Source organism: Eptatretus burgeri, chromosome 13, assembly GCF_056783735.1.
Source record: "Eptatretus burgeri isolate ZD-2024b chromosome 13, Ebu_testis_v1, whole genome shotgun sequence".
NCBI lineage: Eukaryota > Metazoa > Chordata > Myxini > Myxiniformes > Myxinidae > Eptatretus > Eptatretus burgeri.
The window spans coordinates 23,097,135-23,112,134 of record NC_140973.1 but is presented as its reverse complement, the minus strand read 5'-3'; the positions used below and the strand labels follow the sequence as shown (position 1 = coordinate 23,112,134).

Here is a 15,000-nt window from a genome sequence, read left to right as displayed (position 1 = left end):
CCCTGGCTCATCCTACAGGAGCCAGCATCAACTTTTCTGTGCTTTTGTGCTCTGCTTTTTGCACAAAACAGCACTATTGTGGAAACATTTTAAATACAGCTGTGTTAAAACTTAGGTTCATTTCTCATCACCCTGGCTCCCACCTTTTGAATAACGACAACATAAAAATACATTTTTTTTTTGAAATTTTGTTTTCCCTTTATACAAGTCTGGTAGTTTCATAGAGCCGTGACCTGTCCCGTGTTATTTCTCAGCTTCGAAAATGGTCACAACTTGTCATGGTTACCATTGCTCTGTCGAGGCGTTGGGACTTGCAAAATAAAGGAATGGTTGTACGCAACCGTAATAGCCGAGGGTCGATAAATGTATAATTTATTTCAAATGCAACAATAAGTGTTTTGATCAATGCAATAATGACTTGAAGGATTGTTTAAACATTTAGGAAGAAAGCTCCACCTTTTCAACAATAGAAAGTCCATAAAATCTTCTCCTGGTGCTTTGTGGGCTGGTGGTTCACCCTGGGCGTGTCCTCCGTCACAGGAATCACAAACAAGTGTGCTCAATCTCTTGTTTGAGAGCTTCCACACTGCCATGCAGTTGAGATTAAAGGAAATGATTAACTATGGAAAACAGTATGAAAACCTTCGGAGTTCCTACAAATGACTACAAATAATTTCCTTTTTCTTTACCCCCCTTGGGAAAGTTTGGCTGAAAATGGCAGAAAGATTTAACCAAACACATGAGCTTCTCTCTCAGGGTGGTAAGTTGGAAATGAGCTCAAATTATGTTTACTTTTCCTTTTTCTATCTTTGCATATGGTTGGAATAATATGGCCTAGGTCATCGGCGTCATGATGAGGCCCACTAGCTCACAGGTGCAATCTATGACTGGTAATCAGTATGGCATGTGTGCATGTTGACAAAATATCTCGAGGCCAATGCTAATGAGACCCTGAATTTAAGTTTGACCTTGACCAAGGATGCAACAGTTTCATTTTGGTGTTGGTCAAAGGTGAAGGGTCGCATCTTGATGTAAATTTTGTGCAAATACATTTAAACTGTGCAGAATGAACTTCAAGTCTTGTTCCAAGATGGCCTGCTGCTTTATTGTGGAGACGGTTGTTGGGAGTCTTCTCGGAAGTCTGGATGATTATCAAAGGTCATGTTTTGGTAAAAAATGTAGCCTTTTGAAAGGTCATGCCTGTGAAACAATTGAATGAATTGGCACAAAACTTTGTGAACATATTTGTGCATTAGGTATAGATGTTCCTGGAACTGAGGCTTTTGCTAATTTGGGTTGAGGTGCAACATTTCAGTTGCTGGTAAAAACACATCACATTGCTTATTCTGCACAGCTGCACCCCCAACAAATGATGCTACCTACCCACAGCCATGTGCTGGAGACGAAAAAGAAGGCTATTTCTGAAATTCCCACGTTACATTTGTATGCACTAAGAGCTGTTGTCGCGTCTGTACTTGTCTCTGTTTATCTGTTGAGCAAAATAAATTATTAACAATGGTATCGAGCACTGCAGTCAGGGTTTTATTTATTTTATTTTATTAATGTTCTTATTGTTTTTTATTTATTTATTTATTAGTTTTTTTTACTCAGGCTAATCTGATGTAGCTTGCACATGTGCACTACCGGTCAAAAGTTTTAGAACACCCCCATTTTTCCAGTTTTTACTGAAATTTAAGCATTTCAAGTCAAGTGAGTAACCTGAATTGGTACAAAGCCAAGTGGTAAACTGCCATAGGTTAACAAAAAAAAGTTTAGGTTGACAAAAACTGAAAAAAAAATGTAAATTTCAGAGTTGTTAAAAAAGGCCCTTTTCAGGGAACAAGTCATGGGTTAGCAACTGCAGCTGTTGTGCAGCAATGGAAGTAAATTAAGCCTTGAAAGTTGATGCAATCAATTCCTCCAGGTGTCCCAACTTTTGTTGATTAGTTACAAAACCCTCTGTATAAAAGTAGTGTTGGAACAGACTGTGTTGCTACACCCTCTGAAGCATTATTTGGACAATATTGCAATGCAGGAAGTCATAGATTGCTATCATAATGGTGAGAAAAAGACAAGTAACAAAGGAAGACAGACAGACCATCTATCCATCCATTGGGACCATACTCTGTGCAGAGCGTTGGTGCTGTCTAAGCAGTCTCCTTGGCTATTGGGTACAATCCTGGATGGGTCGCCACTCCGACACAGGATACCAGCATGCTGGCACTCATTTTGCCAACCGCGGAAGGATGACAGGCTGAGTTAACCCCACCTAGTATGAATTAAACAGCTGAGCGGGATTTGAACTCAGGATCTAACACCCCAAGCCCACCACCCTAACCATTAAACCAGCACCAGGCATAGACAGACCATGATAACCCTTTAAAGTGCAGGTCTTTCCTTTCGATAAATTGCAAAGTAAGCCAAGGTGTCAGTGAGTACAGTTTCCTGCACCATCAAAAGGCATTTGGAAACTGGAGGAAACTCTGATAGGAAGAGGTCTGGCAGACCCAAAGCCACAACACAATCAGAAGACAAGTTTCTGAGAGTTAACAGCTTGCGTGATAGGCGGCTCACAGGATAGCAGCTTCAAGCACAGCTTAACACTGGTTGAAGTAAGGAAGTCTCAGTTTCAACTGTGAAGAGAAGACTTCGAGCTGCAGGTTTGACAGGTCGAGTGGCAGTAAGAAAGCCATTGCTAAGATGGCAACATAAGAAAAAGAGGCTTGCCTGGGCCATGAAGCACCGCCAGTGGACTACTGAATTCTATTTTAATTTCATATAGGGGAGAGAATTGTATATTAAAAAAAAAAAGTTTGATAGTTCTGAAGCTTTTTTGATTTATGACACTAATATTCAAGTACACATATGCATAAATTTTAAAAAACGATTACCAGACATTTTCATACAAATATACTTCTTCTGGAAGCAGTCGGAGTTGATGCATCTTCTTTTTCCTAAATATCCCCATATTTATATATCGGGGCAAACTTAACCCAGAAACATCAATGGCACATTCACGAGCATCTAATTCCATTTCTAAGGTTACACTTTTGCAATATACGTCTTCGCCAGTAGCCGACTTCAGGGTGTTTACAAAGTCCTGTTACATCCTCAGCAGCACCTGATAAATTAATATAATGAACACACAGGTATAAATGTATACGATGACTACACAAAACTTTTAGTGTCATAACAATTAAAACATCAACAAATATATATATATATATATATATATATATATATATATATATATATATATACATACATACATACATACATACATACATACATACATACATACATACATACATACATACATACATACATACATACATACACAGCCTTTTTCCAGCCATTTTTAGCCGAAACAGGGGATAGCTTTTTGCGCGCTCCATGCAATCATGGTTCCCTTCTTGAGGCAATGTTTTATGAATGGATGCCCTTCCTGACACCAACCCTGGTCGCCTCTTTCGACACACAGGGATGTGGTACACCTATTCTAATGGGGCATACACCGGGACCAGTGCACTGGTACTCATTTCACCGACCTCGGAAGGATGACAGGCTGAGTCAACCCCCTGGTGTTAATTCAGTGGCCACTGGGGCTTGAACTCAGGACCCTAGGATCCCAGTCAGCCACCTGAACCACTAAGCCAACACCAGGCTTTGAACACACACACATATATATATATATATATATATATATATATATATATATATATATATATATATATATATATATATATATATATATATATATATATATATATATATTGTTAAGGTTGTGGAAATTCGCAAACCACCATTCAGGTCCCGTAGGTGAGGTATCTCTTAAGTACATGTGCAGTTAGCCCCAAACCCGTTGTTTAGAGGGAATTAATGTGATTCATTCGGGCTGCGATGCTTTGAGATAGCCATTTTTCTGTTCTATCTTTATTTTGAACCAACCATGCTCCAACCATCAGACAACAACAACGCCAACAGCCACGACCTTTACCTTCACAACTCACTCCCGCAAACATCGCATCACCGCCATTCCAAACGGCACCATGGCCATCGGCCACCGCCGGAAACCCTCCACCACCTTCACCTCCCTCCTTCTACGGCCATTCCCACACCACCTGTGAGCACCGAGTGTCGGGCTGTCCTGGCCTCGTACAAGATACGCGCCGAGCCGTGAGTGCAAATAGCGGCCTTTCCGAGGAGAATTCGGATCAGGAATGCTTACGCCCACTTCTGATCCGTCCAATTAGGAAGCGCGGGGCGGCTTGGCCCCGCCTCCAGGCGCGTCTGTCTGGAATCGAGATATGCAAATTCTAAAATCAGGGGAGATTCACGCCCCTTTTCCTCCGTCCAATCGGCGAGGGTGGCTCCGCCCTCGAGGAGATCCTGATCCGGAAATTTGCATATTGTTTTCTCCTGCCGGCCTATAAAATGGCGAGCGTGAGGCGAAAGAGAAGAGTTGTTGCGCAGAGAGTTCGTTTTTTTGGTTGGAGTTGTTGCGAGGCAGGCAAGTCGGGTTGGAGAGCCGAGGCGAAGGCGTCAAGGTGGTTTTCTGCAGTCGGCTGAGGAGAATTGGGGGAAGAGTCCGAGGCAGGGAAGACGGCGGTCGGTGACGAGGTCGTGGTGGGATCGCTCGTCGCGGGACCCAAGCCAGCCAACCATTCTCCTTCCCCCAGGGCATCAACAATGCCCCCCCTTTTCCCCCGCGCTGAGATAGTGCAAAAAGGCGGCCCCGTTCCCACCCCACTCCAAGCGGTGCCAACGAAACCCGCGAAGGAGCACGAGGTTGGGGCACCGCCGCGCAGCCACATTTGCGGCTCATCACGAGAACGCGGGTAGGACCCCCCCGGTCTCGCGGGCCTGAGCACTCCTTCAGGTCCCGCCCACACATTGGCCTACGGGCCCGTCTGCCCCCTTGCCTATGAGGGTGGCTTCCTTCCTTTGCTTTTGAGTAAATGTGTGTCGGCGCCAGTCTGGTGAAGTAAAACTGTTTAAGTGTTGCCGTGTGTCGGTCTTAGTCGGTAGTATCTCTGTGTCATTGTTTCTTTTGTTGCATTTGATATATGTGCATTCTGTTTGGCTGTATATGTGTGCTCTCCGTGTGCCGCGGAATAAATGTGCATTATGTTGAACTGTTTTCCCGTTTCGCTTCGTCTTTTCTTTAATTGAATCTCCATCTTGCTTCACGTAACGGGTTCGTCGTGGGCTTAATACGCCCGATAATTAATCGGAACCGTCGAGGCCGACGATAACACCGCTCGGTTATCCCGATAGCACGGAACGGATCGCTTAAGCGGCCCGTGTCCGGAGTCGACCTGCGGCGAGGTGCGATCGCCCGGTCTACCATCCGCGTGGGTACTTAGGTAGGTCGAGTTTGACGAACAACCCTATCCCACGCGGGTGGCCGATTGGCACGATCGTGGTGAGGCCGAAAGGCCCACCCGTGACTAGCTCCCGGCGTTAGTCCGAGAGGGTCATGACAGAATTGTCTGTCTGGTGGGTGACGTGCTGCGATTCGAGTCACGTGGCCGTTCGCACGCCGGCGGGCGCGAATTCGCAACTATATATATATATATATATATATATATATATATATATATATATATATATATATATATATATATATACATATATATATTGTGGCTGGGGGTCGGTGGAGAGAACGACCGCGAGGTGGGGAAGTTTACGCCGTCTCCCACCAGACTCCCCGGAATTGATCGGCCGTCGCTCCGGATTACTCCGAAGCCGGCGGGTCGATTAATCAACTGTGAAACGCCAATATCTCGACCGCGTGGCGTAGGGTTAATTGTCCATATCCAATATACCTAAGTAACCGCGCAGTGTTGGCTACCGGGGATTCACGCCGTCGGAACGTCTGGCTGAACCGAATCACTCTACCAGCTACGGTAGAGTATCAACTTCCACCTTCCAACTCCGGCTTGGACGTAGTCGAGCAGGCCTGCCCAGGACGTTCCGGTTATGATGTACTGATGACCGAGGATGACACCCCGTCTGAACTCAGAACCGGACCATGCTGGACCAAATAAAGAAAGGACGGAAACCAGCTGGGAATATTTCTAATAATTTATTTACAGTCACTAAAAGACGAGAAGCGAGACTTTAAGCGAATATTCGATGCAAGTATTTACAATGGGCAAAAACAATTATGCAGTTCTACTTACAAGACAGGCCCAACACACGCACGCACGCACGCACGCACGCACGCACACACACACGCACGCACACGAAAAGCAAAACCCAAGGTTCTTTATTCGACCCACCAGCCGATGAGTGAGACGAGCTGGGGGTCAGAGTTCGGCTTGTACCTGGTTGTCGGAGGGAGGGCGTGCTCCACGATGCGGCACCTGACAGAGGTCGTTAGTCCGATCCCCAGTCGCACGTGGGGGACTCGAGGCCCGTGGCGGAGTTTGGGTGGCGAATAATCGGGGTCAACGGAGGGGGGTCAGGGTCGCTCTGTCCTTGCTTGTTGAGGGCCAGCAGAGACACGTTCGCCACCTCGATGGCCCTCTGCTCAACCCTCGTGACGGCAAAAAAAAACCCTTCGTAACAGCAACGTAAACCTCCTGTGACCACTCCTCGTAATTGCCCCTCGTAACCACCTCTTCGTAGCAGCAAAAACCCTTCGTCCACAGAACTCCTCTTGCACTGAACTCACCAACAACGCCTTGGAGAGTGCTCTGGAATTTATGGACCTCCCTCAGTGGGGAGCGGCCTTGGTCAACACCTCTAATTTGGTCAACACCTTGCTGTTCGCCTCTAATTGGCCATGATCCAACGGGCACAGCCTTCCTGGGCAGGATTTCGGCCATGCTTGGAGAAAGCCGCCCCTCCCCTCCATGCGTACCCATACTCGTCAAAAAGAAGTTACAAAGGTTGTGGAAGCCGAGAAGGAACTGCCAGAGATTCTACCTCGGACAGCGAGTCGCCGGTTTGGCGAGTGAAGCGCTTGTTTAGTGGTGTTGTTGGTTTGTTTGTTGGATGGTCTAAGATGGTTTGTTGGATGGTTCGTTGGATGTAAAGATTTAATAACCAACCAAAAAGGGCATCGCAACGCACATCTTTGATTCTCCCACTAGACAAAAGGAAGGGACCTGTCTCACATGAACTTAACAGAATAACTGACTCTTGGGACATCTGTATGTTTGAATGCATATGGCTTCCAGATCCGTAACTAATATATATCGATTATATATATTGTGACGTCCATGGGACTTGAACAGTCCCGCCAACGTAGAATGAGCCGAAACGATGGAGGCGGTTTATTTATTTATAACCCAAACATGGCGGTTCTAATCGCTCTACCGCAAACGGGACGAGGAAGGTGGCACGAGTCACTTTTCACTGATTTGATGTTTATTTGTTTTTATTATTACCAGAAATAACAAGACTCGGCAAGAAGAGGGATCCGGGGCGATTCGACGGGATTGTGTGGGATCGGGCGTGGGGAAAAACAGACAATTCCAATGAATATACAGATCTCAATCCCTCTAAGGCGCCAAGCACACACACACACACACACACACACACACACACACACACACACACACACACACACACACACACACACACACACACACACACAAAACGTAGCTATTTCTGGTGGTCAGGCTGGACCGTGGTGTGGACGCAACTGTCCCTGGATCGGCGTCGGACGAGCTGGCCTTGCTCTTGTCAGGGGGGCAGGAGAAACCGTGGTGCTGTCGACCTCCTGGTCTTGGCCCAAGTCCGCTCACAGCCGCCAGGGAACCAGTTCTGGCGCCAAGTTGCGAGCAGGAGAGGGAGGCAGGTCCGCCCGCCGTTCGACCCCGTACTCCGAGTCAGCAGAACACCAGAGCCAACCAAGGTGATGCACGAGGCTCAGCAAGGCTTCAAGACACTATCAAGAACACGATCGAATCAGCACAACAACAAGGATGCTCCCCGCGCAACAGCCTCCCCACCAAAAAAACACAATCTTTTTGGTTGTGATCTTCTTCCTCCTCCTCTTCGACCCCGAACAGAACATTTTTATCCTTGGTCCTCGTCACTTCCAATCGAGCCGTTTTATTGGCCCACCGCCGTCGCCTTCTGCCAATCGTGATCACGGGGCGGAGCCATCCGCTGCACTGTCCTGTGACGTCACGGCCAGTCTCCAGAGAATACCAAAAGGGGTTTACGCAGACACACTTACCCTATCCCGTGTCCCTATCTAATTACGTGACAATTATCATTTCCCCCTTGAAGAAATGAACATTTACTAGACAACTTATCACCACTGAATTGCTACTTATTACATCGAGATCCTGGTAAACTCGAACAGCATGGCATACCTAATTACCCTTTGAATGCATACCCCCCCCTCAAACGTATATATATATATATATATATATATATATATATATATATATATATATATATATATATATATATATATATATATATATATATATATATATATGGTGTTGGCGTAGTAGTTAGGGTAGCGGCTTAGGATCCAAAAGGTCCTGAGTTCAAGCCCCGTTGGCCGCTTGAATTAATACAAACCAGGAGGTTGACTCAGCCTGTCATCCTTCCGAGGTCGGCGAAGTGAGTACCAGTGTACTGGGCCTGGTGTATGCCCCGGTTAGAATAGGTGTACCATATCCCTGTGTCGTAAGAGGCGACCAGGGTTGCGTCAGGAAGGGCATCCGGCATAAAACCTGTGCCAAATCATAACAGATGATCCGCTGCGGCGACCCCCAACGGGAGCAGCCGAAAGAAGAAGAATAAGAGTGTGTGTGTGTGTATGTGTGTCTGTGTGTATGTGTGTGTATGTGTGTGTGTGTGTGTATATGTATATATATATATATATATATATATATATATATATATATATATATATATATATATATATATATATATATATATATATATATATATATATATATATATATATATATATATATATATATATATACACTTGTTCTTGAAATTGGGCAAAGTGGAGATGAAATTATACTGTTACGGCCAAATATAATTTAAAACTCAACACGGAAATACAATAAAACTTTATATGGATTTGAAATAAATATTACTGAAGTGTCGGTAATGAAAGGTATTTGGTTTGAAATCATGATTTTGAATTCAAGGAATTGGAAGATAAATTTCACCAGTAGCTATTATAATCGGTGCTTCAGAAATGATGTAAAGAAAAAAAATCAGTTGTGTTTTAAATGTAGCACAAAATAAAACAAGGGCTCAGAGACAACACGGATATCTTGAGGGGGAGCACTCGGTAGAGTGCGAAGCCTCCGCCGCCAATACTGCTGGGTCACTTAAGTGAACCTGATATCCTATTCATTGTAGGTCAAAACGGATCAGACTCTACTGAACCACGATTGAATAAACTAAACTAGATTGATGCGCATGTAGAAATGCCCAAAAAAAAATCTAAATTTTTTGGAAAAAAAGGTGCAAAATTTGTTTTTTTTCTCCAACAAATTTTTTTTTGGGGGGGGGGGGTTGGAAATCACTTAAAACATACAGAAATGCAAAAAAAAAGTCAAATATTTTTCAAATAAAATCTAAATTTTTTTGAAAAAAAGTTGCAAAATTTTCTGTTTTTTTTTTTCTCTCAAATTTATTTATTTTTGGTTGGAAATCACTTAAAACATCTAGAAATGCAAAAACCAAAATTAAAATATTTTTTCAAAATGGCCGCCATAGCGACCATATTGGACTTTGGACCAAGTCCAACATCTAATGGCATGATCCTTGGACCACACCTAATCCGCCCACCAAGTTTCGTCGAAATCCGTCCAGGAGTTTTTCCGTAATACTGTTCACAAACAAACAAACAAACAAACAGACAGGGGTGAAAACGGTAACCTCCGTCCATCTTAGATGGCGGAGGTTAATAAATTTTGAACTGGAATATGCATGTGTCTGAAGAACTTGAAATGAATGTAGATTGTGATCCCTTTTGAGAGCCCATATTACACCTAAGTGGATTCCCTAAGTCACTTTATGATGGAGAAATAGTTTATTTTGTATGAGCTATAGAGAAATACGATCTCTCATCTTGTCCTTCTCCTCTTCCCTTTAATAAGCAGTGAGGGACAATGGCTCCAAGCTTCTGTCCTGCCTTGACCACGATACTCCTCTAATCCTCTCCAAAAATCTTAAGTTGGGCTATAATCTGAACGATTTCCGTTTGGAAGTTGCCTTCAGCTTTGTAGCACTGAACCGTTTGACATGGATAGGCCCATTTTTGGTACCTAAATCACTCACTTCCTGCATGTTGGAGCAATTCTTCTGCCTCTCATAGCAGTCGAGGCCGTCTGTGAACTGCAGCTCACGCTGGCACGCAGCAGTCATGGACGCTAAGAACCAACCATGTCGAGGAGGCCTGCGTGCATGTCTGGCCGAGCCAGAACAGGAAAGGCTCGATTGGATGCGTGTCCAAACGGTTCTTGTGCTCGCACTTGAGATTCTTGCCCCTTGAGTTGTAGTTTGTTCCATATAAAAACAAGGGACTTATTATTCAGCATTTTAAATCACAACACTTCCCTCTATTTGAAAGTTCATATATCTGGAAGAATCCTTTTTATAAATATCAGGCGATGATGATATGTGCAAGGTGTCCTGAATAGGCCCCAGTTGATTTTCTTCTCAGATTGTATCTGTTCCTCACTGGGAATAGTTTTGTCTACTTTCGGCTTTTGGTTGTTCTTTTGGTACCTCATTCATTTTTAATCCGATGTGATGCATGGCGTGATCCTTGTAAAGATAATGATGTATGTTATTATGCCTTTTCTTTTGCATGCTTTTATGGATAATTTTTCTTTTACTTAAAAAGAAAACATCATTATCTCTGCTTTAAGCACCTGTATCATGATGGAATGTGGTGTAGTTTGATTGCAGGTTGAATTTTTTTTTTTTTAATCCATCCCTTCCTGCTTTGTGAGACAGGCTTCACTTGGCAAACCTGTGGGAATTGCCCTGTGCGGGCTGGCAAGCATTTCCAAGGCGGTGCTACCTCGACTGCGTGGCAGTATGGAAGCGCTCAACCAGGAGATTGAACACACGCTTGTTCGTGACGCTTGTGATGGGGACACACCCAGGGTGAGAAGCTGCTTCATTTGACTTGACTGCATGCTGTGGCAATTGTTCATGTTGTTTTGTGCAATGGTCTTTTGAATGTGTTATGAGCTTGTGCATGTATGTATGGAGAGGGCATTGAGGGACATTGGTGTACTATTGATGTGGATTACAAGGTCTTTACTGAATTATAATAGACAAATATACATCGCATTCAAAACTGAAAGCACCAACTAGTACCACTGCTCAGCGGATAAGGCTCGTTTCTGATGTTTCAACCACCGAGTGGTTTTCATCGAGGAATGTGGAGGTACCGTGTATCCTTCCGAAGGGAGGAGGTGTGGGGGGGGGGGCATCACTTGACTGAAGCAAGCACATGGTGAGACCCAATAATGCTTTCATCATCACATTTTAATTTTTTTGCACGATTAACACACTGTGCAGTATTTGAACATTATCTGCCAACACCAGTTGTGCTTCAATGAGAATGGATTTGATGGAAGTGAATTGTTGTGGGGTTGAGGTGGAATTATTTATTTCAGTATATTTGTGGTGAACATCACCAAATTTATTTTATTTTTTTTTTGGGGGGGGGGGTGGGTTAGGATTGAAAGACTTATTCCAAGTGTTTGATCAACTTGTGATTTTTATCAAGATCTCAATAGAGGGAAGGAACTGCTATCTGAAGGATGAGTGATATTGTGGCAGATGATAGGATGGGGGCCTAGAACACTGCCTTGAGGCATTCAAGCCTTGACAGGGAGAGGAGACAAAAGGATTCCGTTGAGAGCCATATGTTGGCTATAAGGGTAGATGAAGACAGTAATCCTTCAGTGGAGTTGGCGATTGATGCCATTGGCAGAGTTTGGAGAGCAAGGTGAGATGCCAGTAGTAGGTGGTGGTCTATTGTTCCGGAACATCCTCTTACATCTCTACTGTTCTGTCTCTTGTCATCCTTTTTGTCAGGTATTGTCCTCACTGTACATCATTTCTGATTATTCACATTGGAAGTTGCATGTTATTGGTCGATATTTGTGAGTTAGTTGGGTTTCTTCAGATTTTGGAATGAGCAAGGTGTTTTTCTCTGAGCCACTCAACCATTACCTTTTCCACTTGGATAAGTTCATTGAATGCTCAAGCGTAGTGATTGTGGAGAGCATCCAATTGCTTTAGCCAGAAGTTTGGAATTCCATCCGGGCCAGGGTTTTTTTAATTTGTCGTTTTTTCGAGTTGTTAAAAATTAAAAAAAATTAAATACATTATCACTGGGTGCTTTTGCCGTTTTGTTTTCCTTTAATTGCTGCGTTTCCTTTTCCAATTTTCAGATCCACTCTGCCTCCTTGTGTTCTTTTGGATCTTCATAAACGACTTTCCAAAAATCTTTATCTTTTTCAGGAGACAATACATTTTGTTTTTGTTTTCCTCGTTTGAGGTAAAAATTTTCTCGGTTATTTTCCGACATCTAGTTTAATTTTCTCACATTGTTGACTTTGTCGTAGTTTTTATTTATTTTCCTTGCTTTCATCTGTTTGGTTTGTTTTCAGCGCCCATTCACTTCTACGACTTTGTATTCGATTTTGTATTTGTTTTTTATTTTTTGGATTCTCTTCTCTCACTTTGGCTTTCAGTTTCCTCTCATGAAGTGTCATAGTATTTGTCCTGTTTCCTTTCTCAGTTGCTCTGTCTAGTCTGTTTCCATGATGGTGTTTGGGTTAAGTGGAGATGAAATTATACTGTTACGGCCAAATATAATTTAAAACTCAACACTGAAATACAATAAACCTTTATATGGATTTGAAATAAATATCACTGAAGTGTCGGTAATGAAAGGTATTTGGTGTGAAATCATGATTTTGAATTCAAGGAATTGGAAGATAAATTTCACCAGAAGCTATTATAATCGGTGCTTCAGAAATGATGTAGAAGAAAAAAAATCAGTTGTGTTTTAAATGTAGCACAAAATAAAACGATAAAACGAGGGCTCAGAGACAACACGAATAACTAGAGGGGGAGCACTTAGTAGAGTGCGAAGCCTCCGCCGCCAATACTGCTGGGTGACTTAAGTGAACCTGATATCCTATTCATTGTAGGTCAAAACGGATCAGACTCTACTGAACCTCGATTGAATAAACTAAATTAGATCGACGCACATGCAGAAATGCCCCCAAAAAAATCGAAATTTTTTGGGGAAAAAAAAGGTGCAAAATTTTTTTTTCTCTAACAAATTGATTTATTTTTGGTTGGAAATCACTTAAAACATGTAGAAATGCAAAAACCAAAATTAAAATATTTTTTATCCAGACCTGGTCTATTCTTGCGGCATCGTTTGCTGTTTACTTTTTCTTGAATGAGTAGTGCTACTGCAAAGTACAGTATTGATTTCATTCAAGGGCGATGATTTTGGTATAATTTTACAAATTCCTCAGTTGGTTCGATCTCCCAACTCGCGTTTTTGTCTGTTTGGTGTTTTCTATTTGATAGTTGTTTTTTTTTTTTTTTTTCTCTAAGTGGTGTCAATCTCCTTTTACTTTTTGGCTGTTTCTTCTTCCAATCTGTGCTGCTTTTCATCATTATCGTCTTCCTCCACTCCTCCATTCTGCCATTCTCCCTCCTCTTCCTTCTCATCATCATCCACTGTTCCCAGTTTCATCCCCTCCACCTGTGTAGGTGTCACCTCATCCATGTCAGTGGGCCGTGTTCGCCAAGTCTAAAGGATGTTTTTCTTTTCCTCTACATTCCAGCTTTCTTTGTTTAAGTTTCTTTTCTGGACCTTTATTTTTGATATTTCTGAGACGGGAAGCACTTTTACAGCTTTTTTCCCCGTCTCTGTGCGAAGATATTTCATCATATTTGAGGAAGTGGTCTTTATTTTCTCCAGCACACGTGTGGAGGCAGACACAAGGCTTCAACACTCAAGGGGTGTGTGTCGCTTTCTTCTCGAAATTTCTATTTATTTATTTTTAAATGTTTTTATGCACTACATTCGTCTTTCCCTGATGTCCCACTCCTGGTGCTCCAATAAGGATTTCTCCCTCTGGATTTGCCAGCCCAACCAGGGTGAGAGCAGAATCATATAGCTGAGGGCTTGACTCCCTCTTGCCCCCATAGCCCACAAAACCAGTGACATCCGCCACCAGCATCATGGCACAAAAATCATCTGAGGCTCCAGGCAGTCCATCGGAGACGTGACCAATTGTGGATCACTGCCCTGAGCCGGGTGTGCCTCACAGCGACCCACGCCTCCACATCACATCGAGCCCCTCCTATCCGGTCACATTATTATTGTTAATATTATTTTGTGATAACTTTAGTATCATTATTATGCTATTACAGTAACACCTCACTTAATGCTGCACTGTCAAATGCCAAATTGTTAGGTATTTGTTCTGGAGAGACTTTTTACGAAAAAGAAATATAAATGAAGAAAATCCATAACACCCAACGCTCACTGGGTAAACTAACCCACCACCATTGTACTGTCTGCACACGCTCTGAGCCAATCAGCGCTGTATACTCCACCTTCGTTTTGTAACAGGACAAGCACCATCCCACTGCTGCCATGTAAGAGTAGTTTGGGTGATGGCAATTATTATTTTTATTAATGTTTGTACACATTTTATGCTTATCTAAATACTTACTGATATTTCTTCGATTATTTCAAAAGAATTTAATTGTAACAATATGTTTATCTTTATTATTACCTCTGCCACCGAAGGTGAAGGAGTTTGTTTTCACCCTTCTCTGTCTGTCTATCTGTCTGTTTGTCTGTCAGTGTGCAGGATATCTCAAAACGTTGTGTTCAGATCAGGATTAAATTTTGTGGACAGGTTTGGTGTGTGACAAGGACAAAGTGATTAGAATTTGGTGAAGATCTGGATCCGGATCCGACTACTAGAATTTTTAAAGTGATTCGTCGTC

At 43.0% G+C, this 15,000-nt stretch overlaps 1 protein-coding gene across 3 annotated transcripts in view; it reads left to right on the top strand.

Annotated features, from left to right (window-relative positions):
* LOC147014063 (protein FAM117B-like) overlaps window positions 1–15,000 on the top strand; it is a 152,177-nt gene that overhangs the window by 89,049 nt on the left and 48,128 nt on the right. For all 3 annotated transcript variants that reach the window (XR_015050628.1, XM_085851670.1, XM_085851669.1), the window contains exon 5: window positions 10,954–11,106. Coding sequence is in view for 2 of the 3 variants with exons in the window: in XM_085851670.1 (XP_085707796.1) it covers window positions 10,954–11,106 (153 nt within the window). In the remaining variant the exon portion in view is untranslated. The remainder of the gene's footprint in view (window positions 1–10,953; window positions 11,107–15,000) is intronic.